This window comes from Ochotona princeps, chromosome 28 (assembly GCF_030435755.1).
Source record: "Ochotona princeps isolate mOchPri1 chromosome 28, mOchPri1.hap1, whole genome shotgun sequence".
Taxonomy (NCBI): domain Eukaryota; kingdom Metazoa; phylum Chordata; class Mammalia; order Lagomorpha; family Ochotonidae; genus Ochotona; species Ochotona princeps.
Window position 1 is genome coordinate 22,549,634 of NC_080859.1, and position 27,156 is coordinate 22,576,789.

Sequence of the window (27,156 nt, forward strand, 5' to 3'; positions counted from 1 at the left end):
ACCCAAGGCAGGATGCCAGAAACCCCAGGTGCCATTGGATCTCGGCCACTAGTTTCTCCCAGGTCCTTGTTCATCTGCAAAGCACACGACGCCACTGGCCTGACGCGAGCTCCTTCCCGTAAGGACTACGTGGGTAGCCAATCCTCCCTTGGCTTGCTAACCGTGTTATTACTGTGCCTGCTTTCACCACAATGAACTTAAAAGATAAAGGATCTATTTTCGTGTCCTTTCTCTCCACTAAGAAATCTATAGTATTTGCATATAGTTGTAAATTGCATTTGTGATATCTGTCAAACTGTGCTATGTAACAGCTCTCAGGATATGCAGTAGTTTCTCCATTTTGAGGATTTTTCTTTATTTTTTTTTTAAGATGTATTTATTTTCATTAGAAAGGCAGAGTTACAGAAAGATGGGGAGACAAAGACAAAGATCTTCCACCCACTGGGTCACTGCCCAAGTGGCCACAATTGCCAGAGCTGAGCCGATCCAAAGCCAGGAGCCTGGAGTTTTTTCTGGGTCCCCCACGTGGGTGCAGGGTCCCAAGGCTTTGGACCATCCTTAACTGTTTCCCAGGCCACAAGCAGGGAGCTGGGCGGGAAGTGGAACAGCCTGGATACGAGCTGGTGCCCATATGGGATCCCAGTGCGTGCAAAGCAAGGATTCAGATACTAGACTACAGGGCTGGGTCCTCATTCTGAAAACGTTTTCAGAGGCCTGTGTGTGAGTGTTTTGCTGAAGATTTGTTTATTTCAAAGGCAGAGTTATAGAGACAAAGGGAGAGACATAGAGAAAAAAGATGTTCCATCTGCAGCTTCACTCCCTAAATGGCAGTCATGGCTGGGGCTGGACCAGACTGAAGCCAGAAGCTGGCAGCTTTATCTGGGTCTCCCGTGTGGGCAGCAGGGGCCCATACCTGGCATAGTAACAGGGAGCTGGCTTGGAAGTGGAGCTGCCGGAGTTTGAATAGGCATCCCTACAGGATGCAGGCAGAGGCTTAAGCTGCTGTACGCTGCACTTCAATGCTGAGCTCTAGCGTCTCAATTTTTTTTCATATTTATTTATTTTTATTGGAAAGTCAGATTTCCCCAAAAATAAGGAGAGACAAAAAAGAAGATCTTTTGTCCACTTGTTCACTCCCTAAGTGGCCACAAAGGCCAGAGAGCTAAGCCGATCTGAAGCCAGGAGCCTGGAGTTTTTTCTGGGTCCCCCATGTGGATGCAGGGTCCCAAGGCCTTAGGCCATCCTCTGCTGCTTTCCCAGGCCACAAGCAGGGAGTTGGATGGGAAGTAGAGCTGCCAGGATATGAAGCTGGGCCCACATGGGATCCTGGCACGTGCAAGGAGAGGACTTTAGCCACTAGGCTATTGCACCAGGCCCTGTACTCTCAATTTTAAAATCATCTTTACCGCTGTTACGATGAAATTAGTATGGTGATAATTAGGAACTCGAATTTTTATATAAGGAAAAAATATAGCTAAGTACACAGCAGGCTGTTCAAAGTTTATGACATATTCCTGCCTTTGTTCCGGGACCTCAGAGAATTAAACTGCCTTTCTCACTCATCTCCATTGCAGAGCTCTCCTGGGGCTTACGTCACGGTCATGTACTCTTCCAAAATGACTGTGGAGTAGATGATTTCACAGGCGCCTGCGCCAAGGGAGGGGGCGGGGGGAGCCTCGGCCGCTGCAGCACCAGCCAGATGCTGTCACCTTCCAGGGCCAGAAACTGCACCCAAGAGCCAAACCTCAAAATACAACAGACACCCAGCATTGGAAGCAAGCTCCGAATGCAGAGCGCCTGGGGTCGTGCCCAGGGCCAAGTACAACATACACTGGTCCAGCACCCAGGCGCCCAGGTGCCCTAGGCTGCACCAGGAGACAGGCTTGGCATAGAGACACCCCCTGACTCGGCAGCTGCCTGCTTCATGCTTGCTCTCTGCTAACCCCCTTAACTCACACTGACAGCCGTGGCTTGCCGGGCCATGTCATTATTCCACTACACGCTGGTTTGAGGTTTCTGAGGTTAGCATTGGCAAGAGCGTTCCAACGCCTGACTCACACGGGTCCTCTTTTTCCCAACACCACCTACTCCTGAACCTCCTTTCCAGGAGAACACAAGAGTGACAGCAAGGCTCACACTTCCTGAAAATGCTGGAACATGACAGGTGCCCAGGGCACATATTAAACTGACCAGTGATAACCCATAACAAAATATGGATGTATTCTGTGAAAAATGCAAAATGTTCTCTTGGTACCAAATTGTCACCCAACTGAAAAACATGCCCATGAGCTCTGGACTTCTCAACACCACCTGTCCTTAATGGGTCCACAAAACCATGATGTGTAATTTTGTAGGCCAAATATCAAGGATTACAAATTCATTCTAAAGCATTCTAAATTCATTCTAAATCATTCACAACTTCAGGTCCTCTCCCGCCCCGATCCCAGACTGCACCCCTCAAAAAATGTGGCCATAAACGTTTTAATGTATATAATTCTTCATGCACATCTCCACTTATTCCATGGAATGAATTCCTAATAGGGACGTACTGGGTCAAAATATATATTTTTGCGACTCTTGATCTATAGTGAAAAATTTCATTCCAGAAAGGTTGTTTATAATCAGATAGCAGAATAAGAACTGCCCACTTTGTCCTCTTTGTTGGTGATGACTGATATAATTTTCAATCTCTTATACTCTTTAGGTTAAACATTCATCCGTATCCCTTGAATTCTAGAATGGTGGCATATTTTTCATATTTATTGGCCATGCAGTGTGCCTGTGTCTGTGTACCATATATACAAATTCAATGTTCATTTTCTACACCAACTTTTCCACCGAAATGTTAGTTGTACTTATTTATTTGTAAAAACTCTTTATATAGTAAGGATCTCAAAATATTGACTTGTAGCTGAAACAAATACTTTCAGGGATTACTTTTTTTTTTTTTTTTAAACAATGTAATAGTTGAAAAGTGCAAGCTGCATTGGTTTTCATATGGTCAGCAGCATGGCAGTAAGTCATGCCACCTGCTGGTACAAATCAGAACAGTGGCCAATTCTTCATGTTTTCAAGACACAAAGTCAGCTAGCACGTTTTGTAAGCCAATTATTTTAAAGATATTGGATTCAAAGGATGCATAATCAATTGAAGTTTTTTTTTTAAGACACATCATACACATGGAACCCATGACTAAGAATCCTTGATCACATTTAAAGATTTTTAAGGTTTATAGTAAAAAAAAAAAAAAAAAAAAAAAAAAGCTTTGTCTCATATTACGCATTGTTAAGAAAGTAAAGTTTAGGTCTGAGTCATCTGAGAATCGTCCTAGTGTCAGTGTTGAACGTAAGGTTCCTATGTTCTGCTTTAAGGAATTACAACCAAAGAACAAAACTAAGCAAGCACATACATGGCAGAGCCATCTCATTAGTTGCTTTTTAAATAAAAGGAATTTGAAAGAGACATCTCCGAAACAGAACAATCTCCATGGGCCATTTATGGTCCATACACGCTCGAGCTGGCCAGCACCATCAGGGAACTTTCATCCCGGATGTAGATGGGTTTTCCCAGTGAGAGATCTAACAGCGTCACACAATTCAACTGGAAAACATGCTGTACTTTGTTATTTACAGAAAAAAACAAGCGCCTGGCCCAGGTTTCTTGCCTCTAACTGCCCCTCCCCCTGGCCCTTGTAGACACCCAGCATTTCCATAGCAACTTAGCTGGTCAGGATGGTCAGCCACTACAGCAAAGGGCCATCAAGTCACTGCTGTCACTCCCACGCAAGGTGGGCAACAGTCGGCCTGCAGGATCTACCAGTATAAACTGTCAGGCATGCCTAAGAAGGCAAAAATCGAAGAGTCACTCTCTGTCAGAAGCAATCCTTATAAACACATTGGAATTCATTTTTCTTTAAAAGATCTATTTATTTTTACTGGAAAGACAGATTTACAGAGACAAAGGGGGACAGAAAGATCTCCACTCCGCTGGTTCACTGCCCAAGTGGCCGCAACGGCCAGAGCTGAGCCGATCCAAAGCTAGGAGCCAGGGGCTTCTTCCTCATTTCCCACATGGGTGCAGGGTCCCAAGGCTTTGGGCCCTCAACGACTGCTCTCCCAGGTCACAAGCAGGGAGCTGGATGGGAAGTGGAGCAGCTGGGACATAAATCAGCACCTATTTGGGATCCGGCATGTGCAAGGTGAGGATTCAGAAGGGCCCAGAACTAATTTTTTGATACTATGAAATATTACTCCAAGCCTGAAGATTCTGATGGAAATGAAATACAAATCCCTCCCATCACTCAGCCAATCAGGTGGGCTGTAAACATGACTTTGGTAGCAGGGAATAGTTCTTGGTCCACAAGGTGGAATAAGACACACATCCAGGTCTTTCTATAACTTGACATGACCCACTGTAATACACTCTATTCCAGGTTCAAAGCCTTTTAGTAACGCATTTTGGTATTCTTGCAAAGTAAATAAATAACCTCTTCTTTGGGAAATCCATTTAGCTGTCCTTCACAGTAATTTTCTGGAAGATTTGCTCATAGATACAACTTCTAACCAGGGGAAGACACAAAACAATTCAAGGAGACATCCTAAGTGGAAGCGAAGTCAGTGATTGGGCAAGACCTGAACAAAGGAATGATTTTGGGGCAGGAGCCAGCACGGGCTCCCTTTCCTCCCGTGGAGGGAGGACACCTGAGAGAACCACACACAGAGAGAACAAGCCTTGGATGAGAGAACGGAAGGCCACAACTGGGGTGCAAGGAAGATGACCCAACTGTCCCTTCAGCACCCCCAGAGAGGAGCATTGGCCATCCCCAAGGAGCAACCTGCCCTTGTCCTGTGTGCTATGGCCTCCCTGCAAGTGACGCATACGCTAGGCTAACACGTGCCTTTGTACTCTAACAATCCAGAGTCGCTGGAGCGGGAGTGATAAAACCAAGGTGACAGTCCATGGCTTCTAGAGGGATTCGGGAGGGGACAGCATGTTGTGGGACAGTTAGCACAGTAACTGGCGTGTCACATCAAAGGTAGGTGCCAGGCACCGGATGGCGCATTCTCCTTCCTCCCACACAAGAATGACAAGACAGATGACCCAGATGCCCCCCGCCCCAGGCCCTTCTGGAACATTCCAACAGCGCGGCTCGTCCAGTTGTCCTTCTGATCAGAAGACCACATATACTGTGATTTGGGGTTCAAATCCTGAGAGCTGAGACACGCCATGAAGCTTTCTGAGTCACCCCAGAAAATCCACAGGAACTTTTTCTTTTTCTTTCTTTCTTTTTTTCTTCCATTGCTTTGGGAAAACTAAAAACGCCTGACTTCCCCAAGGCTCTTTGCTCTACTCCCAGTGACACTGGATCTATCTCCTCTCTTCCCAGGGAGGTTCTTGAGGCTGGCCAGGGTCAAATCCATGGCCTGTTTCTACAAAACACTGACAGGAATGCCAGAAAAAAGAAAAAAGGAACCCAACCGCTCCCACCACAAACGGGCCAGCACAGACCGCCAACCTATTTTTCTGAAAGGAAAGAGCTTTTGGAGGTAAAAAACCAAGAGTGTTGTCAGAGTAACCCTATAGCCAGTTCCACCACACAGAGGAGCAGGCAGAGGCTGGGACAAGGCCAGCAAGTCGCCTCAGGTCACGAAGCCAGCAATGACCAGCGCTGGCCCTGGAATTCAGCCGCTCCTATCAGGTCACCCCCAAGGAGAACACAACTCCCACCCCCCTCCCCGCCCCCAGGCCTGCTGACGACTGTCCTCCTATGCTTGTTTGGGTTAGAGGAATTGAAGATGATGGACAGAAATTCTGTTCTGCCTTGGACTGGGTTCTGTGATGTCAAGCCTCCCCTTGTCCCCTATTTAAGCTTTCCTACGGGATGGAAAGTAACCCTAAGAAGTAACCCACGGGACCCAGAAACAGAGTCTCCCAATGCCATCAGGACAAAGGGAGCGTGTCAGGAGTCTGAGGGGAAGGGGGCCTGCATTTCCTTTTGACTTCACTTTTTCAGGGACGTCTTCTGCACTGGGGCCCAGGCCGTTTGGGGGTTTGAGAAGAATGACAGTCTGCTTTTGCGGGCGGGCTGGAGCGCACTTCCCAGGTGTGATAAGGAGCTGGGACACAGCCCGTCTCCATGGGTCCCGTCAGCGCCCCGCCACGTCCGCATTTTCAATATCATCTCGTTTTATTTATTTATTTTTAAAACATTTCTCCTATGAGGTGGGACCACAGTTCCCGCTAACAAAACGAAGCAAGATCAAATTCTGCTTTGTGAAAATGACAATGGAGGCCGGGCCTCTCTCTGAATGCTAATCCCCCGTTTGACAAGCAATGATGTCATTCCCCAGACGCTGGGACAAATGCAATGGCTGCTCAGATTACAGAGCTTGCTTTGCAGCAGGGAGGTGGCAGTGGGCAGACAAGCTCTTCCCCCGCCCCCGGGACCCCTCCTGGGTAGCACAATGAGCCCCCTAATGCAGTGGCAGAGCCTTGCTGGGACCATTCTAAATCCACTCTGGCAGCAGACTCGGCTTCCATTTCGGCTGTGAACTTGATTATTTATCTTCAAGAGACCGTGTGAAGAAACTTGTACTTTCTCTCATTCAACCAAGCCAATTTATGGCGTCACAAACGAAGGCATGCGCGCGCACGCGCACACACACGACTAACTTACAAACACATAAAACGTAAAGTGAAGAAAGAAAGCTGTAATTTCTAAGGGTTTCACACAGCGGCAAGAATAACGAAGGTGGCACTTGTTTTGGTGGAAGCTGGGAGTTGCCGGAAGGGATCTGCTATGGTAGCATAGAGGGGAAGCGAAGGATTTCGCTCAGTTTTGAAACGTGAAAGACCCTGGTTAGCCCAAGTGAAATGCAAATATTTAGCTCTAGGGAACTTCAAGTAGAGAGAACTGTATAAACAAACCTCCACACAGAACCCACTATACCGAACAACCCTATAGACTTTCCGGACCAGCACGTGGTTGGTTCACTTGAACACGGAGTCAGGATGAAGGAGCTTTTCCAGCTTTGCCAACATCTTTTACTCATCTCCTTCAACGATGGTTTAAAAGTCATTAATAAAGATGCTCTTCTCTTGTTAAACCACTTTTGATACGGGTGAAGTAGGAGGAGTTAGTGAACAAGACACTGATGAATTTCCACTGGTCCCTTGGTCACAGTCCTGCCCCTGCCTAAAACCCCACCCTTTCTGGTGCCAAGACAAATGGTGACAGGCTTGGTACCCCTCCCGTGCACCTAAGCCTCACTCCCCCATCGCATGGATGAGGAGAGATCCACATAGCGCAACGCACAGCTCAAACTCCGCTCTCTGTATATTCAATCAGGGCACGCCCCCCAACAAAGGGTCAGGTTAGTGTTATGGGGGCGGTACAGGCCACCCTTTTCCCAGATGCTGCTGCCTTGAAATCTTTTGCAAAAAGACAGGAATTCGGAATAACTCTAGTTGGGGACCCTGTTTCCTGTGCAAAAGAAGAGAAGAGAGAAGAGAAGAGAAGAGAAGAGAAGAGAAGAGAAGAGAAGAGAAGAGAAGAGAAGAGAAGAGAAGAGAAGAGAAGAGAAGAGAAGAGAAGAGAAGACAGGGAAGCTCCCCATGGACACAGGCACTCTCAGGCCAGCACCTCCCCAGATGAATTCCTGCTGGACCATGGACACACACTTGCACCCGACATTCTCAAATGGCCAGCACACTGGGCAACGAGACCGGCTGAGGACTGCCTACAACCCTTCTGCCAGCAAAAGCTGAGAGTAGGCAGATTTCTCCACAAAGAGAAAGCAAGCAGAACTCAACATGAAACTTTGGGGAAAAAAAAAAAAGAGAGAGAGAGAGAGCATTGTCTTTAGATTTGCTGGGAAAACGTTATCTCTAACAAGATTTCCTATGGAGGAAAAAAAATAAAATTTTAGAACATGATATCTATTGTGGACAGATATAACGCCCATGAGCTCTAGGAAATGACAGCCATAAAATCAGCGTGGGATGTAAAAGGACGAGTGAAGGAAAGATAAGATGCAACCGCATTAATTTAACTCTGCAGCAGAGGTAGGACACTGCAGAACACGGACGCAGTGCTGTGTAGGCCAAACGAGAAACGTGTGTGGGGCACACATACAAAGAGATAAAACAACAGCTGATGAGACAGGATGAGACACAAGCTCCATCTGAAGAATTAAATATATTATTATGGCCGAGTTCAGAATAACAGGAAGAGAAACAGTGGAAAAGAATGCATGGAAAGGCCCTCTGCTCCCTGAAAAAGGCTTGCAGACTTGAAAGGGTTCAGAACATTCTAGAAAAATATTCACAGAAGATACTTGTATCATGCCATATTGTCACCACATATTCTAACTTCAGATAGAGTAAGGGGATAAGACTGGAGCAAATGCTACTGACAAAGGTACCCTGCAACTAAACTATTAACACTTCCTCGTAAATACCACATCCATAAAATAAGAAAATCTGTTCATTAGTAGATATAATGGTGAACTCCGGTCTTTTTTTTTTTTTTCCCAATAAAGACTCTGGTTCCTAACAGAACAAGTTATTTGGGTTAGTCATCTCCAGGAGAAGTGTTTTTATACAAAACAATGGAGGTTGTAGGTAATTTTCATCAAATAGGGCCAAATGGTAGTGACCAGTTGGTCAGGGGGGAACAAATGATCATGTCTACAGGAAGGTCGAAGGTGACAGTGACTGGAGATGGGACTCAAGCAGGCCACATGCTACTGCCTCGAAGAAAGCAAAAACCGTGAAAGACGATGTCCCAACAGAGCCTCAACAAGGACCAGGTTAGCATCCCAAAGTCTACATGGGGAAGGTGCTGGAAGAAGACATTGACCCTCCAAGAACCAGACACACTCCAGGGCCGCAGGAACCATAACGGGATTACAACCCCAATCCAAAAAATTCTTGTTGAACAATTTTGGAGGCTCCTGTCTCTAGTTTTCATTGAGATTTCCGTAGCCCAGCACCTGTGTAATGAATCAATCCTGTCTAATAACTTGATATCCCAATGGATACTTCACTTTATCCTGACTCACAGCAGATTAGTGGGATCCTTACAAGAATGTTACTACCTTCTTAGAAGCATTTGAAAATAATTTCTATGATTTGTCCCTATTTCCTAACAAAGTTGCTATCAAACCCTAACAGTGGCCCTCACAAAGCTCAGCGTGTGAGGAGTGATTCGAACATTCCATCGTGGACCCAGCACACTTCCTTTCCCACAGCTTATGAAATTCGCACCTTCCAGTTATCCACCAGTGAGATGCAACCTCATGGTTTACTTGAGAATCCTACCCCCACATGTCTCATGGCCCCTCCCCCTAGTCCCCACCCACCTACCTGTGATTCAGATAATCTCAGTCACCAGTCCCTGGGGCCTGCCCACAGCCCCTCCTCCCAACCAACTCCCCATGCCCCCCACACCTTGTAGGCTCTCCTGTTTTGTATTAGTGAGTTTCCACGTATGCCCACCCCCCTCTTCCCTTCCCTTTTTACCTGGCTCTCCCTGTCCTCCATCTTGCCCCTGTCCCCTGCCCTGGCAGCCCCCCATCCTGCCACCACGGCAGGAGACATGTCCCTTCCTAGTTTTCTCTCCCTCCACCCTCGCTCCAGTTCCTACCCTGCTGGAACAAAAGGACCTCTTAAAACACTTTACTGCATTTGGGATTTTGGCTTGGGGTAAACTTATCAGGAAAAGACCTGGCTGAGGGAAACGAGCTGCACGTGAGAAATTTAAGTGACTGTAAGAACGTAGAAACTTCAAGAAATTTAAGTGTGTTTAAAACATAACACAGGGTATATTCTCTAGAATCTATAAAACTAGGCTGTATGGTTAACACATAAAAGGGAGACATAAAAATGTATCTTCTCTCAAGTCTCAGATCTAAGGTTCTTTCATGTGTCTCCCTGCCAGGCCAACCTCTTTCTTCACACATTCAGCGCCATCTTGTCTCGCCTCTCCCTTAGCAGGGTTTGTGATGCACCCCGTGTGAATATCAGATGAATGTCTGAGACGGCAAAGAGAGAGTGTGTTTTTCTGCCTACTGTTACTAACTTCACTAATTTCTGACCCAGCACCAACTCCATGAGACAAATATACACTGTAGTTGTGGACTGAACAGTTGGTGTGTACACATTCCTACTCACTACAAGCAAGAACACCAAAGAACTTTAGACAAAGGATTCATCTTGGCTCTGCACATTAGTTATGCTGAATACATTTACATGTAGACTTGAAACTATCGGATGACTTTTATCACTGTGGCTTGATATTACATCACAGAATGTGCAATTAAAAAAGCACCTAAGAGATAATAAAATTGAACCCTGTGCATAAATGCTAAATAATTTATTCATACTGGTACAAATCTGTTTAGCAGAGGGACTGGGATCAGAGCTCAGCCTCCCTGGCCTCGACCCCTTTCCTTAAAGGACTGTCCATTGCGTCTCAAGAGCTTCCAGGCTGTCAAGAGCATTAATTCATCAAGAGTTTGTAAATAAACACACTGTCGCACCCGAATGTTTAAGTGAAATTTGCCACAAAGAGGTCATCTGTAATATAAACAATCCTTGAGAATCTTCAGATTTCTTTCACAGCTTATTTTTCAAACCTAAGAGCTAATTATAGTTGCTCAAGCCCAGGACACCTCATCACTCATTGTCATCCTGGTCCTAAGCCGGTGAGGCTGGCATTCCTCTAAGGCTCTTTATCAAGGAGAATTAGCCCAAGGCTTCCTTAGCTCTTGGCTCCAAAGATAACTGCGTTTCCCCTCTTGTGTTTCAGCTGCTGCCGGAGACAAAGCCAGGGTTGCAAAGTCAGAATCCAGAAGGATGTTAAAGTTCTCCCCAGTCTGCGCTCCGGGCATCTGCTTTTCACATTCAAAGTATGTTTGTTTGATTGTTTTTTCCCTCTTTTTAAAAACTGTGAATTGGAACTTTCCTTATTTGTAATTAGTTTGTGTTGAGGTTGTGATGAGTCTGCTTACCAAGCGCAGAAAAATTCATTTGTGGAACAAAAGGTTTTAGCAATGAACATTTCTCTCTGATGCTGGGACCCTATTTCTAGATGACCCCTGGAGTGAGTTCATCTGCCAAGTTATTTCATTTATATTTATAGGTTGGAATGTTATTTCAAAAGTCCCCAGGCAGTCTCTGTGTAAAACAAAACAAAGACATAATATAAAAATATCTAATATGTAATGTGATGTTTCTTTAAAAAGCAAGACTCTCATCTCACATTAGATATTCTAAAAGACTTCAAGCCAGTATTATTGGAAATGATTAGACAGTAGGGAGGGAACAGGAGAAAGCAGAGGAAAATGAGAATAAATCCAGGAGGGAAACAGACACGGTTAAACCCGGGAGCGCCTGAGTCATAGAGATGAGAAAACAGAAGGAAGGAAACCCAAATTAAACGTCACGTTTCTCAACAACTAATTCCTTGGATATTCAAATGCTTCTCCAAAGGGAAAATGCTTCTCAAACAGTGTAAAAGCAAAGTAACGCGTGCGCGCACACACACCCACACACTCACACACTCACACACACAGTTACATGTGTGCCCAGGGCTCGTCACCGCTCTCTGTGAAAATGCCATGGTGTTAGCACATGTGGTCTCCTCACCAGCAAGGCTGTGCCCCTGAGATTTGCGGTCATACAAACTCCTGCCCACCAGTACGCCCGCAGGCTTACAGTGCGAGTACCCCTGGGGTACATGGCCACCACCGTGAACCACAGGAAAGAGACCCACCTCCTGCGTCATCCGAGTAAGATTCAATTAGGTTGCTCTGAGTTTGGGTTTCAAGTAAACACAGAGCCAACTGTGTCCCTCCTTGTAGTTGAACGGGTTTCTCTTCATCCATCCATGCTCGAATGAACTGCTGCTATTTTTCTAACATTTACAAAACCTCTTTTGCAAAAACTCTCTTTAAAAAAAAAAAATCACTCTATTTGGGAGAGATGTAACAGATTTAAAAGCTCTGACTTTGTACAAAAAGTTTAAGTGTATCTTAAGCTAATGTAACAATTCATCTAGGAATTCTAAATTAATTCCAGATAAAGTTGATGCCTTCTATATAGAAGTGACTGCATCATTGGATTCTAAAGCGCTGAAAAATAATAAAACCAAAAGGAATTACTAGTGACTTTCTACTTGCTAGAATTAGGATACTTGATTAAGGAAATCAATGTACTTTTCGTTTACAAATCAGTGTATCTATTGTGCATTCATTATTTCTTTTGAGTTTGGAAATACTCTGTCATGTTTATTGTAAACACGTAATATCAGTCTAAGGGTTTTGTGTGTGTTGTGAGAGAGAGAAAGTGATCACATTATGGGTGGGGCAAATGAAAATTATTATCCTCTTTTTATTATTACCTTTAAGGTGTTGGAAATCAACAGTCATCAGACACACATTCCTGCTGGATAACCATGGCTCTCTGCTAATGACAGCCTGCAAGTACGTTGTACGCTGTCAGCAATAATCTGACCTGACCACTGACTCCCAAGGGTGTTCATATGTACATGAACTGACTTGCTAAATTACCTCATGCTAATGGACAGTTCACATAAGTTACGCGCAGCCATCTGCAGCCAATGATGTGCCTGTGAGTCCCAACACAGGCTCTTCCCCAGGACCCAGGAGGCTCAATCGTAAAGACAGAGGGCGACAGTCAAGTGCAATGGATCCCTGAACCAGGACATCAGCCAAAGCATCAAAGTCATGCACTTTTCCCCAAATTAATCCTCCTAGTAGACAGGAGAGGCAGATTTTCTAAATGAAATGATTTCACCACATTCAGGCGATGGGTATTTTAAAAGGTATTTTAAGTTTCATGGAGCAGGTCCGAGTCAGGGATAAGGCAAGGTAGCAAAAACTACACGGAATCACGGAATCCATCCTTTAAGCCCAAATTGGGTTTTGCAGAAATCTGGCTCCATGGTGAGGTGGCAGAAGGGGCTTGTCAAATAGGTTAAGGAAACTGATGCTAACACAAACAAGTCAAGGCACAACTACTTTATACTTCCTCTCATGACAGGATTGTGCATGCCACAGCTCCCAAACTCCTCTTACCATGGAATTTTTTTCACACTATCTGCTAATGTTTTTGCAGAACAATGGCTGGCAGAGCCACCACGAGGGAGATGTTCTGATCTAGTTAACCCCTGGATGGTTCAGGAAGGAAACGGCCTTTGGCAATGTTTCAGAGAACACTGAGGGTACCCTTGAGATCTCAGCTAGGGCTCAGAGCTACTGTAGGCAAGGCAGCCTTCCAGGACTGACCTGGGGGTGAGGGACAGGTGGCCCTGGCAAGCAGCTCAGGATGGGCACCCACTTCCTGCCTCCTAAAAAAAAAAAAAGCAGCTGAATCGGGCACTCTGCAAAGTGCCCAGCTGAGCTGCGGGCAGTGAACCAATGATGTCATATTTATTTTCATAAACCCATTCCCTTGCATAGCCGCGCCCTGGTGTTTTTTGAGTGTGACACTCTACAAGTTTCCAGCTCTCAAAGACAATCTTCAAATGATGCTTATGTAGTACTTGTTCCGGTAGCTTTGTTCTCACAGGACAGCAGGATAAACCTTTACACCACCTATCTAATCTATTCCTCATCAAAGTAAAGGACTTCAGGGCAGCTCCAAACAAGGGAATACTTTCAGTCAAAATTCCCTGCCCACAGGAGGATTCGGTGCATTGGAATCCATTGTTTTTATACCCCAATTTGTACAGATACTACAATCTCAGTACATATTTTCATCATCTACAATTTTTAAGGCACCTGAGCAAGCAAAATATATGGAAGGTCCCCTTGTCAAATTTTCACTCAGCACCTAATAATAGACTGGCTTGCTCTGTTGGTTATCTTATTTCCATACTCAACTATAAACAGCTCTGGGGCCAGGATTTACTTACACATCTTCCTTAGGCCTGCAGAGCCAGGGGCTGGAACAGTGCCTTGATACAGCAACATAAATATTTAATGACGGATGGGCTGATAACAGGGCACCTTCTCAAAAGACAGAGCTTCACAAAGAATGTGAAAAGATTATCTCCTTGACAATGGATTAGAAGACTGTATGGTATTCGCTTATCTCTCTCTCTCTCTCTCTCTCTCTCTCTCTCTCTCACACACACACACACACACACACAACTAGGAGGCACTTGAGCATCTTGTGGGGCCCCCATTTCCTACTGAATTACACTGCCAAAACCTCTTAGTACTGGGGCCAAGAAAGTGTTTGGAATTCTAGATGAAAGAGCTGTTGTCATATCATCCCTGCACAGGCGGGAATTCCACCGGGTGATCTTCACATCTGTTCTATGGCCTTTCCCAAGTCAAAACTGCCTGGGGAGAACTTCCAATGACAAAGGTGACGAGTGTTTCAAATAGAAAAAGGGGCTCCCACTAAGAAAGGACGGTCCACCTGGATGGCAGCATGTATTTGCTCTTTAGTTTTCCTATGATCATATTAACGTCCCCCCATGGGACACCTCTACCGGCTGATACTTCCAGAGGCCGGAAGCAGTGGGTGCACGGAGCAGTGTGGTTGGTGCTGTGGCGTGCAAATGTCTTGTTCCCTCTGCATGTGAGTCACCCACACACAAGCTGTGAATTGGGACCAAAACGCTCCACAGCGGCTTACTCAATCGCAGATTCACTGAACCCTGTTTTCACTAGGAAAGACCGGGCAGGTTCACCAGCCAAGTGCAGCTTTAGAGGACTTCCCTTGGGATGCTCTTCGACACTGTGTCGCAAACAGCAGTGCTGGCTCTCACTGGAGTCTTTAGGACGGCTTTGATCATCTGCCTTTTCCTTGCTTACGGTGCCTTTTTTCCTGCGCATTTGTTTCAATAGTGTCAACCGCAGAGGGTAGAAGAGTTTATTAAAATAACATTGTCTTTGTCTTCATGTTAATTTCTCTTAGTCCCTGTGGCCCATTTTAAAGTGTGCTTCCCTAAGGGGCACCTCTTTCTCACAAGCCTCTAAGACCAAGGAAATTAGACTTCACACGCAACCCAATTTACCCTTAGGTCAGAGCCAAGAAAACAAAGGGGTAAGCCCTGGAGGAGGGTGTTTGGGAATACTTGATCGTTGCCTGGGTAGCAGCTGGGGGAGGAGTGCTGGTACCTGGGTAACTAACCTTTGTCATTGTCACTAAAACAATCAAAATGTGACCCATGATGCTGCTCCAATTTCTAGCCCAACTCCACATCTTCAGGAATTTGGATCTCTCTCACACATACACATTTTGTAAAGTAGATAAACACTTTTGTTAAACAGCACTGTAGCTTTCTAAAGCTATGAACAAGTTCACTTGCCCTCCTCAGGTCTCATAGTGAGGCTATCATATTCCTCCATGTATCCTTTCACAACGCCTTGCTTATTAACGAGCACTCAAAAGCCTGCTGCCCCTGTTGCGTTCTCATCTATTTGATGATGCAGTTATTTCTAGCACAGAACCAACAGATGCCAGACAAAATGCCCCCAAAGAGAAGCACCCAGGGCCGGCAGAGAAAAGGAAAGGGAGAGCGAGGTTCCACCGTCTGCAGTGGTTGTGTGCTTTAAAAATCAGATTGCAAAAGAATCTACAAAAAGAAAGCGCCCGGCTGGCTTCCGTATCTGCAAATGAAGACGAAAGCGTGGTAGGCTCAGCGCGAGGTGGTGCCCTCAGTTGGCAACGTTGGCTGCTGTTCGGGAACGCACTCAGTTGGATTTAATGGAGGGGTTATTGACATTCCCTAAAATGGCTCTTGGGCCCAGGCAGCTAATTTTCTGCCACCTTCCTGCCTGTGCTTGTCCGTGCCGAGTGGTTCCACAGTGGCTATTAGGAACCACTTCAGAGGCGTTAAGGCTGCTGGATTGAAGCATCCCTTCCACTTCGGGGGGGGTGGGTGGCAAGGATAATAGTTGTTTCCAGGGAGGTCTGAGTGGGCAGTCATTAGCCACCCTGATGGAGTGAAGGTACCTCAACATGGCTACGAGACACCATGTTCTTCCTTTCTGTGGGACGCACCTGCAGTTCTCAGGAGGAATCGGAGTATGCAAAGATGCTGATAGGAAAAAAAAAATCACTAGATTTCAAAAGTGAAAGAGATATAAACCTGACACCTGTGATGCTGTGCCCTGCGCACACTACACAACTCCTCACCCTCCTCCTCCTCCAATGTGGTCCCTGCACGCTTTCACAGGGACGCAGGGTGAGGCATTCATGAAGCAGGAAGTCGGGGGGCAGTGCAGACCATCCTGCAGACCATCCTGACCCCTGCAAAAGTACCAGGAAGGCAGATGGAAAGGAAAGTGGCAGGTGGAGAGAGGTCAGACATTTGCTTTCCTATGGGAGGCTCATTCTCACGGGCGAAGTGGGGACCTCCCCGCAGGTTCAACTACTCAGGGATGGTTGCTCCAGAAGGTGATATGCTATTTTATTTTCTTTTTTTCAAGCATCAGGACTCCTCACATTACCTAAGATAAAAGACGAATCAGGCTGTGCGTGTGAGCAAGGGGGCAGGTACCACAGCCCTGGGAATGTGGAGTTACGACAGGGAAACCGTGGGCTTCAAGTGTTGGGCTTTGCCTCTGAAGTCGCAGGACCCCTGAGGGTTAAGTCAGCTCTTGAATACAACACACATGGATTTGTGTGCTTTATTATTTGAACGCTGGGTACAGCACTGGAAACGTATTCATTACTCCCTGTCATGGAGCTGCTGTTGTATTCTGGGCACATACAATTAAGCTCTAATTCTACACAATGACAGACTAAGCACTCAAGTCTAGACTAGAGAAAGATCACTACAAACAGTCTTTAACCCTTTTCTAAGAGTATTTGGGCCTGATCATTCTACTGGCAAATGCTAGCTGCAGCATCTTGCCTTGTTAATGTCAAAGCGGGGAGGGGACTCGCATGACTGGAATCCAAAGGGTGGATTTGCATTTGCCACAAGAAGGGCCATCTCTAAGGCAAGATATTTTTAGCAGTCACCCAGCACACATCCAAAGATACTCAGCTGTGGTTTGTTTATCTTCTCTGAAGGAGGAGTGGATTCTTAACGAAATCCGCCCATCCATGTACTCTAACGTCAATCACATTTCATAAAGATTTTTGAGTGTGATCTGGGCTTACAAAACTAGTGACAAAAAATGGTAAATACGCCAAAGTCTATTTATTCAGCTAAGAAAACAAACCATCAGAATCTCAACTTCTTAAAACTGGAAGTCTACAGTCACCTGTTGATTGGAGAGAGTTGAATAGAATAGAGTGGCTGAGTTGGGTGGGAGCAGTGACCCAGGAATAAGGGCCCACAGCGAGGTGGTTCCCCACACACAGTGGAACCCCAGCACAAGCAGCGAGGGGTCTACCTCTCCAGGGCTGGACACCCAACACTCGGCTCGGTCAGCTCCCCGAGACATCACCTCCTTGCTCTTCTGCACAGGCAACCTTTACTGAGCTCACAGTGTTGCTGCCTTGTATCTCCCAACCATGCTGTTGGCAACCGGCCTTGGTGAAATATTCAGACACATTAAAACTGATCATGGAAAAAGAAAGTCAACCAAATATACAAATCCAGTATGTTCCACGGGCAATAACGATCACCAACCGTGCAGGGCCAATCATTTGGCAACAAAGGAGTAACACCCATCCCAGTTTGCCTTTGTTTGCCATGTGGTCAACATTGATTGGGAGAATGTCACACATGTGAATTCACTGGAGCCTTCAGGCAAGCTCTACAAAGTGACCACCCCCCACTTTACAGACAACAAAACTGAGACACGGCATACCGTGTTCAAGGTCATGTGTCACATCAAAAGGCAGAACGGCTCCAGCGCGAAGACCATGGCTCTAGAATCCACACTTTAACAGTTGGAAGTGGCAAAATGATGGGGGGAAAACCCTGATTTTCACTTTGATGTTCTCTGCCTTGGCAATGGTCTTCATTTGCTTGCTTTTCATTTAGAAAGGAAGTCTGGCTACCACAGGTAACCATGCAATACTTCCCAGAACCCCATGGAGCTACGAGGACAGAAATCTAAAACAAAGAAACAAACAAAAAAATATGGGAAAGCAACAACAGAATTAGAAAATGAAATGAATTCTAACAGCACAGTGACCCTAGGCACATGTGCTAAGGTATAATGTCTTGAAGAGACACAAAACTGATTTTTGTTCAACAGAATTAATGCATAAAAAACACATACAAAATTATATCATGGTGTTTGGATTCATAAGTAGGAAACACAAGATGGTTGCTCTTTTTTGAAACTCTGAACTCTTTGAACTTCCATTTGAGTGTTAGACTGCAAAGTGTTTGCTCAAGAAAACCATGCTGGCTGAGCCACCGGGTGTGGCTGAGAACAGCTTTCCAACAAGGCATGGACCAGCAGACGACAGCCAGGGCAGGTGTCTGCTGAGCTACCTGTATGCAAATCGATGCTGCACCTTGCCAAGAAATACAGTAGGAAGAAGTAAAGATCTCAATACAAAGCTTCCAGAGAGCAGCGGGTTGGGTGGGAAGCACCTCCCACCCACACCTACTCTAGCATCACCACCTTGGGTAGCCAAAGCATTCGCCTGCAGTTTAACTACTCAGAGGAGGCTATTTGTTCATGATGATCTAACCATTCAGAATGGTCTTGAATCAAGACCAAGCTGAGTCTCAAACCATCTGAGTTAAGAAAAAAACCAGTACAAGTGAAGAAACTTGGCTATGCCATTGGCACAACCTGTGAGCTGCAGTGCGAGGCCGTCCTGGGTATTGTGTGAGTGCTAATTCTTACAAACAAAAGGTCTGATGACCAACACGGAAGGGAAATCTGATCTACTTGTGTCAGGGCAGGAAGTGGTTTATTTTGTTGTAATCCTGCTGGCTCACAAACAAACCTACATATAAGAACTAAGCACGTGCTTGCAGCCTGGACTGGATGCCAAGCACCAGGTTTTAGGTTAGTGTGTGTGTGACTGTTCGGGGTCTTCTCTTGTGACAAGAATATAAGTGTACAATAAAGGGAGTGACAGCTTTGTGCTCATCAAACTCTTGCCCACCTTAAGTATTTTTGGACTAATGGAACAAATGGGTTTGTTTTTTAAGGGATCCAGTTTTCATCTTATTTCTTGATTCTACCTTCAAACTTCAAACACAGGGGTTTAGCTAAATCCATTTTTGGAAAACTGGATTACACAAATCTGCTGTTACAAAATTCCAAGTAAGAGACAAAGAGACCACCAGATCTGAAAACAACTTCAATTTTTTTCCCCCCAGTTTGTTTATATAGGATGAAAGCCTGAGACCCAATCTAGAAATGATCCTGTGGCCTTTGGACAGCCCAAGTTTTGTGCACTGGCCTTGTGATATCTCTTTTCTCCAGAAAGCACTTACCTGGAAGTGGAGCTGACACACGCTCAAGGACTGGGGAGCATTCCACATCTTTAGATCAGAGATTAGGGTGCTCAACCAATAAAGACAATAAATGTTTTCAAATGGAAAGTCTCACTCCAAACACTGGGTTAGGGATACTACAGGTGAATTTTAACCTCAGTTAGAGACCTGTACGGTCTCCTCACAAAAGCACCGCAAGACCCGCCTCCTTGCAGAGAAGGCGGGGCCAGTACAGAGCCGGGCACTCACAGGCTGGTGGAGCGCCAAGTCCCAAGACAAATTCTTTCTGGAGTTGGCGAGAGGGTTAAGCATGCCCTGTGGCTAGTCTCCAAATGCAGCAGCCATGGCACTGACACAACTCAGTGTGTACTGTGTGGGTGGAAGAGGGCGGAAAGAGAGAAAAATGGGGGACAGTGACCTAAACTTGAGGGGAATTTCAACTTCATAAGCTCCCAAGGGTAGTTAGTATAAAGTCTTTTGGTCCAAAAACAGTTAACTCTTCAGCCATTCTTACAACCTTTCATTTTGCAATCCACTTGCATTGTTCTATAACATCAGTCCAAATACAGTAAAAGCAATTTGAACCACAGGATTTTCTTACAGAAAAACAAAGTCATGACAAAAAAGCATAATCAGAAAATGAGAACAACCTACAGGGACAGAATAAAGGCGTGGCTTCTACATTCTGAAATAGGCATACCTTTTAAAAATGGACAGTTCCTTTTTGTTTTGTGAAGATGGCTTTAAAAAAATTAAGGAGATTTTGCAAGACAGAAATAAAAAAAAAAAACCCCAACAGAAACAAAAGACTCTCCTAGTTTATACTTTCTTAGTAAATTATGTATTGTATGTTAATCCCTGGTTCATTCCATTTTTGCTTTTATTTTTCCCTCAATGCAAAGTTGCTAGTAGCTAATTTTTTTTCACATGGCTTTGCAGCAATGTTTAACTTTCAATGAACCATTTCTTGCTAATTTTTTCATAGCACATTTACTCAATTCCTTGCTTAAAAGCCACAATTTATGTGAATAGCTGAAATGCATGCAATTTTACTCTAATGTCAAACTCCAAAGGAAGAACCAAGACAGTCCCCTTGGGATGTAACCCCTGCCAAGTAGGATATCTGGAGGCAAGGATCTTCTACAAAAAGTGGTTTCAAATCTAAGAAGATATAAGGCTAATGGAATGTGTTCCAATCAGTCAGAAAAGGCTGTACCCTACCCTGATGTCATATCAATGCCAATAAGATTAGCAATACCATATCAAAAGCACGTGTTCAGGAGTTTACCACATGTCACATTACGTTTAAGCGATAGGACATTCAATTTAACCCGTGTCCCTGAGGATCAAAGAGGAAGATTTTCAGAAATTTATCCCAGGTTGGGAACTCTTTAGGGGCTAAAAACTACATCTCACAATCATCAAATATGACCAACTAGGAGAAAGGTGGGTCACTGTTGAAGCAAATGGGCTGGTGTGAACACATCCTCCGGCCCCCTGCACCAGACACGGTGAGAGCGCAGCCCCTGCAAGGTGGCTCATTGCCACAGCATCTTGGCATATGATTAATGTGTGTGTCCTTACCTTTAATTATGCTGTTAGTAGTCTTTTTCATCTCTGGAAGAAAGGCTATTTATTAATGTTTGTTATGATTTTTTTTCTTTTTCAAAAGGAGAGAGAGAGAGAGAGAGAGAGAGAGAAACAGAAAGGTCTTCCATCTGCTTCTTCATGCCCCAAATGCCCATGGCTTGGAAGCCAGGAGCCAGGGATCCTAGCTGAGTCTCCCACATGGAGACCCATCCTACGCTGCCTCTCAGGAGCATTAGCAGGAAGCTGGATCAAAAGTAGATGCATAGAAAGAACCTGATCCCAGGCACTCCGCATATTGGGATGACAGCATCCTGCACTACAGCTTAACATGCTATACCACAACATTTGCCTCCAAAAGGCTATCTTAATAGCAGTTTGGAATACAAGACTCTTACCCACATTTTATTAAAAATATATATGTGACAGTCCAGTGGGGGAGGTAGTGATCATGTAATGATGATGCATAATTCATTTTGAAATGCGGCTGATGGTTCCTTAGAAGGGAAGGGAAATGTGGGATTCTGATGGCATTCAACTTGTATTCCTAACTTCATTTGCATAAAAGTGATACCGAAATGGTCTGCAATTTTTTCGAGCTTGGAGTACAGTAAGAAATGAGAAAGGAAGGAAGAGAGGAAGGGAAGGAGGGAGAAAAGAAGGGACTACCCTACAATTTTCCAAACTTCTCAGCAAGAATCCACAAAATAAGTAACTCACACAGCGGCTGCTAGCTAGCCTGACAGAGAACACCAAGCACAAAGAACCCTTGAGCAACAGGTTAAGACGCCTTCTGGATGCACCAGGCAGAGCCTTCTGGCTGGTGGCTGGACCCTCACCGTTTCAACTCTCAGCTGACTCACACGGAACAGACACCTCACCTGGGACTTCAGGAGAGAATCTTGCAGAGTGTCGCGATACAAAGAGCTTGAGTTCTTGGTCCAGGTTACATTCGATCAGGTTTGTGTCCCACGATCGGATTCCTAAGGAGGGAAAGGAACAGAGTTGATGGGCTTCCAGGGAGTCACCACAGCCTGACTAGGTGAGGACACGACTTGGTGACAAGCAGTGGGCATCCGCAAAATGGGAGGGCAGGAGAGGTCTCCCCAGCAGGTCACAAGGAGGGCTGGCCACCAATGTGGGGTGACCTTCTGCCCTCATAAAATGTAAATGCAGCTTTCCTGGAAGAGTAAAAAGAAAACAGTTATTAGGAAAATGACAGGCTTCCCTCCAGGGAAGCAATAAAAGAGGCAGGACAATGGCAAGCTCTTCTGTGGCTGAAAGGCCACCAGACTAGTCTCAGGAGCCACTGTAGGTGGAAAAACCCTAGAGTGAAGGCAGGAGGGGCACAGTGAGCTGCCCTCAAACCCAGGCCTCGGTTTCTAACTGACAGTTTGTGCGCAAGTTTGGTTTCATTGCTTTGCCCCTCCCATTGGCCACAAAGATTCATTTCAGAGGCTGAGAGATAGAGCAAGAACAAGAGAGAGAGAGAGAGAGAGAGAGAGAACTTCCACATTCGCTGTCCAAGTGCCAGGGTTGGGCAAGGCCAAAGGCAGGAGCCAGGAGCTCCATGGTTCCCACATGGTGGTAGGAACTCAGTTAATTACTTGGGGCATCACCTGCTTGGGAGGCTTTGCACTGCAGGGAGCTAGAATCAGGGGCCAGAGACTCGGATGAAATTCAGAAGCTCCAGAGTGGGACTTGGGCACCTTAACCACAAAGCCAAATACCCACCCACCTATTTGAGCTTGATCTCTCACCCTCCCTCTCCGGGTATCCTTCTGATACCTGTGTGAACTTGACTAAGGAGGCTGGACCAGCCCTCCAGGCTTGGCACACAGGCCAGGGGAGCTTTCACTTGAACAGGCTGGCGGGCAGCTCCTTCATTCACAATGACTCCTTGTATAGAACTATTTTTTTCCTCCAGAGGTAAAGACTTGTGGCTAGTGATCGCACTTTACAAAACTGTGATGGGGTCGGGGGCCATGGGAGGTCACGCCTCCTCTCTCTGGGCTGAGCGCAGCACAGATCAGAAACATAGCAATGGCAGTTCCTGTGCGCGTGACTTCTCGGCACTCCTCCTCCGCTTCCTCTCCTGCCATCCCAAAGCAGAGCTCAGCACAGCAAGCCAGGGGAGCTTGGGAAACCCCAGAACTCTAGGATGCCTGTGTGTGTGTGTATACATAAATCTATGATATGTACATAAACAGATATGTCACATAAAATTGCATTTTATGCATGATATCAATCATGTGTCAGTGTGCATAAAATTATATTGTATGTCATGTAAAAGAATATTAAAACTATACAAAATGGTTATTACAACATTTCCACAACATGGCTCTTTTAAAATTATCTATCTTTTTCCCAAACAAAAATACATCTTTCTATGCTTGTGCCTTTGTATAGGACAAATTAAGTGTCTATATTTCATGTCTCCTAAGGACAAGGGGTTGAGCCTCTGAGTACCGCGGCAGGTTCACCATCTCCCGAGAAACACCCACTCACTTCTGCACTTTTATTCACTCGTAGCACATAATGGCTTGGGAGTAGAGACAGTAATATGTTATTTAAATACAGCTCTCCATCCTTCATGCGTGTCTCTACAGACCTCCGTGTATTTCATGCAGCCTTCCTATCGCATAAAGAATCAAGATTCCTAAGCCACAGAAAAGCTTTCGGACACTCCACTTAGTGCACGTCACCAAGACCTTCAGATTGCACACCAAAGACCTTTGCGACCCTGAGGTAGTTTTAGACAGATGTATGTCCATTAAACAGGCGCAGAAACTCCTCCCCTGAATAATGGGAAGAATTCAGGTGTGAAAAAAGCTGAGATTCCTAAAGAGAGGCGCAATTAGAAGGGCCCATCTTATGGGTCTCCCTAGAAACATTAATGGCCTCGGTTTGCATCTCTGCTTAATGGAGTACTGAAATTTGAACAAGAAAGGCATATTGCGATTTCCTGGCTCTTTTCACTTGCAGAGATGACAAATGGGGTCTTTTTGTTTCATGGAGAGCTTGACAGGTTGAGAGGTCTGAATTCATTAGAATATTTTACTTCAACATATACACTATCTATACGCGCCTAGAGTGAAAAATCGCTGGGCTCCTGTCTGAGCTGCTTAATTAGTATTGTTGACGCGACTCCATGCTGCAGATCAGAGCTCCATTCTGTCTTCTGGCTTGTCAGGCTAGGTCAGTAAGTTAATAACAAGACACATGTATTTAAATGACATTCATATGATTGTTGTGTCTTTGTGCTCAGTAACGTCTAAATGGCCGCATTATCTGAACAATTCCATCCGAGGTTCTACACAGACCTGTCGGTGGCCAATTTCTCCTTTGGCTTCAATGAATCTGTCACGGCACAAGCAATGGCTATTTCCATCTATATTTATAATTTAGCAACGGAGTAAGTGCTAAAGGAGGAGACACCCACTGGGTAATTTTCAAAGTGCACCAGTAAGTATCCGGTATAATTATTTCTCCTTTACACACACACACCTCTGTGACAAGAAAAAGTTAGGATTCTCTTTTTAAGGAAACACTTTCCAGCCAAATTAGTTCTTAACAATGCACAATTACCAACAGCACTTAGAAAATCAAGGTTACAATGGGGACTGCTATTTATTGTGGCTGGAAAGGAAATTTTGGAATCAGGCCACTTCCTAAACCGATTTTAGAACCAGCATTCTTCCAACCTTCTCGTCCTGGACAAGACTAGTGAAAAGAGGGTGTGTTTCTCAGTGGCAGCGAACATGGCTCATCCCAGGGTTGTCCCTAACGCAGCCAGAGGTGAGCACTCTCCTCACTGGCTTTGCCCACAGCCTCCTTTCTCTAAACGGATGGCTAACTCCTGGTGAGTTCGCAAAGAGGCGCTCAGCAGCCGGTCAGCCTGGCCTCTGATGGGGACAGAAACATCACGAGGCACCGCTGGCCTTTTTCTGATGATCTCTGTGGTCCTTTCTGGCTTAGCCTAGTCGGAAAAAACACTAGGTATGGATCATGCTGCAAGGGCCGACCCTCCGGCCATGGCCCAGCCCTGGAAGGGGAGGTGGTCTCTCGAGCTATCCTGGGTGACCAAGAGGATAACAAAGGATCTCGCTCCTTCTCATTCCCCTGACCTCAAGGGGTAGCCGCACACAAAGAGGAGGCACCCCAGCTCCTGACATTTACAGATGGACAAGGAAAAGGTGGGGGCAGAGGCAGCACAGAGCAACCCGGAGTGAAAAATGACAACGAGCCAGGAATCCTGGCGTGCACAGGCTGAGCGCTCCCAGCCCACTGCTCCGGCAAGCCTGATGCAGTAGCCTCAGTGAAGCCAACAATTACAAAGGAAGAGCATCTCCCTGTGAAAGGCCAGCTGAGATCGATTCGTTTTCTGAAGGAGACAGCCGGCCCAAGACAGCACAGTGAGATGCCCTTGTGCCGCCAGATGTACGTGTGGACAGCACACAGGTTTTCTCTGACAGATTGAGGTCCTTTTGTGGGCTTTCATTGTCCACAGTGAGAAGGAGGCTTCTCAGAATTCTTTTTTTTTTTTTTTGCAAATCTCAAAATGGCCAACCTGTAATCATTGGCTTTTGTTTGCAAAATGGAGTGAAAAAAAATGATCTGGAATCAGATTAGAATCATGAACCAGAGACAAACAAAGGGAATGCTAAGTTCAGGAAGGTTTCATTTCTCACAGGCTACTTCCTACTTTTCCTGCTCTTAAAAAAAAGCTAACAGCTGGATGTGCTTATATGCAGTACAAACAATAGACTATCCAGATATCTGACAGTTTCAAAGCGCTGCTCAGAATTACACCTTACAAGACCTTTTACATTAGAAACCAAAGGAAGGCAATGAAACACTATTTACTGACCTGGAAGTTGTAACTTGCTTTTTAAAATAAGCCCTGCAAGATGAACCACAAACCATCAACTTTGGGGACTGGCTTGCCTTTCAACACGGCCCACAGAGCCCTTAGTGGGTAATAGCAGGGAAGCAGCGTGAAGCAGATAATCCTCTTTCTGCACTTTGAAAAATATAAATGTAAGTGATTTAATATCTCATTGACTCCCCCCAAGGATGGTTTTGGTATGGTTTGAAATGAAAGAAAAATGAAAATTAGATGCCAGATCTTTCCTAGGTTACTATCTCAGAAGGAACACAGTCAATCAAGGGACATCAGAATGTTACATTGTAATCAACTGGAATTACAGCTAAAAATCCAGGGCAGGACAAGTTACAACATCTATCTTTTCATGAACAAAGCTTGCTGACTCCCAGTGTTCAACGAAGGCAAAATGACACTCTTCAAAAATCTCAAACTGGCCCTTAGCATTCCTTATATGTTTTAGTTCCTAAAAGAAATGAAATAAACCAAAGAAAGGCAGGTCCTTGCACGAGGCTCTAGAACAGTTTGCCCGGTCTGACTGCACAGAAGGATGATCTTGAGTTCCTCCTGCAGGTGAATCAGGGAGCTGGCAAAGGAGACGCCAAGGAACAGTGACCGTTGGTTGTGCCAAAGGTTTGGAATGAAGTCCTGCAATACTAAATCAATAAAACTAGCTCAGTGGGAGGAAACCATTGTTTCAAATCGCAGGGAAGAAACCACTGATCTTACCCTGGGCTGTATGAACATGGTTGAGAAAGCAACAATAAGTCCCTCTAGGTTGGATCCAAGAACATTTACTAAGTATCCACTCGGATACTAAATATCCACTCAGCCTGTGGGGTTACTGTGCAGCCACCATCTTCCTTGTCATCATGATTTCTCAGACTTCCCAGGGAGCCTCGGGTAACCGAACAGCAAGAATCCAAGTCAGCAGGGTCTCCCAGGCCCCTGTGTCTCCATGAAGACAAGGAGGGGCCTAGGAAGCAGGCCTAACTGATGGAGAACAGGTTGCAGCGCACCATCAGGGCTGAGCTCCCCGGAGCAGCTCCATCTAGCTTCACACAGCGGCCCCGCAGGCGCCAGCCAGCTACAGCAGAAGCAGCCGTGACCTCTGCAGGAGACCCAGCTGGCACCTGCCTGCTGAGTCCTGCCTGCTGGCCTGCCTGCTAAGTCATCTTAGCCTCAGAGGGGCTCTGTGGCTTCAACTGCATCCAGACCCCAGGACCCAAGGGAGCCATCTCCAAGGGAAAGCAGCATCTGTTATCAGCGTGCGGAAGGAAATGGC

General features: G+C 45.6%; 1 protein-coding gene across 1 annotated transcript in view; it reads right to left on the minus strand.

Annotated features, from left to right (window-relative positions):
* The window catches only part of MAP1B (microtubule associated protein 1B), an 83,510-nt gene that overhangs the window by 53,298 nt on the left and 3,056 nt on the right, over positions 1-27,156 (minus strand). Inside the window, exon 2 of the mRNA XM_004586156.3 lies at positions 21,868-21,969. Coding sequence (XP_004586213.2) covers positions 21,868-21,969 — 102 coding nt within the window. The remainder of the gene's footprint in view (positions 1-21,867; positions 21,970-27,156) is intronic.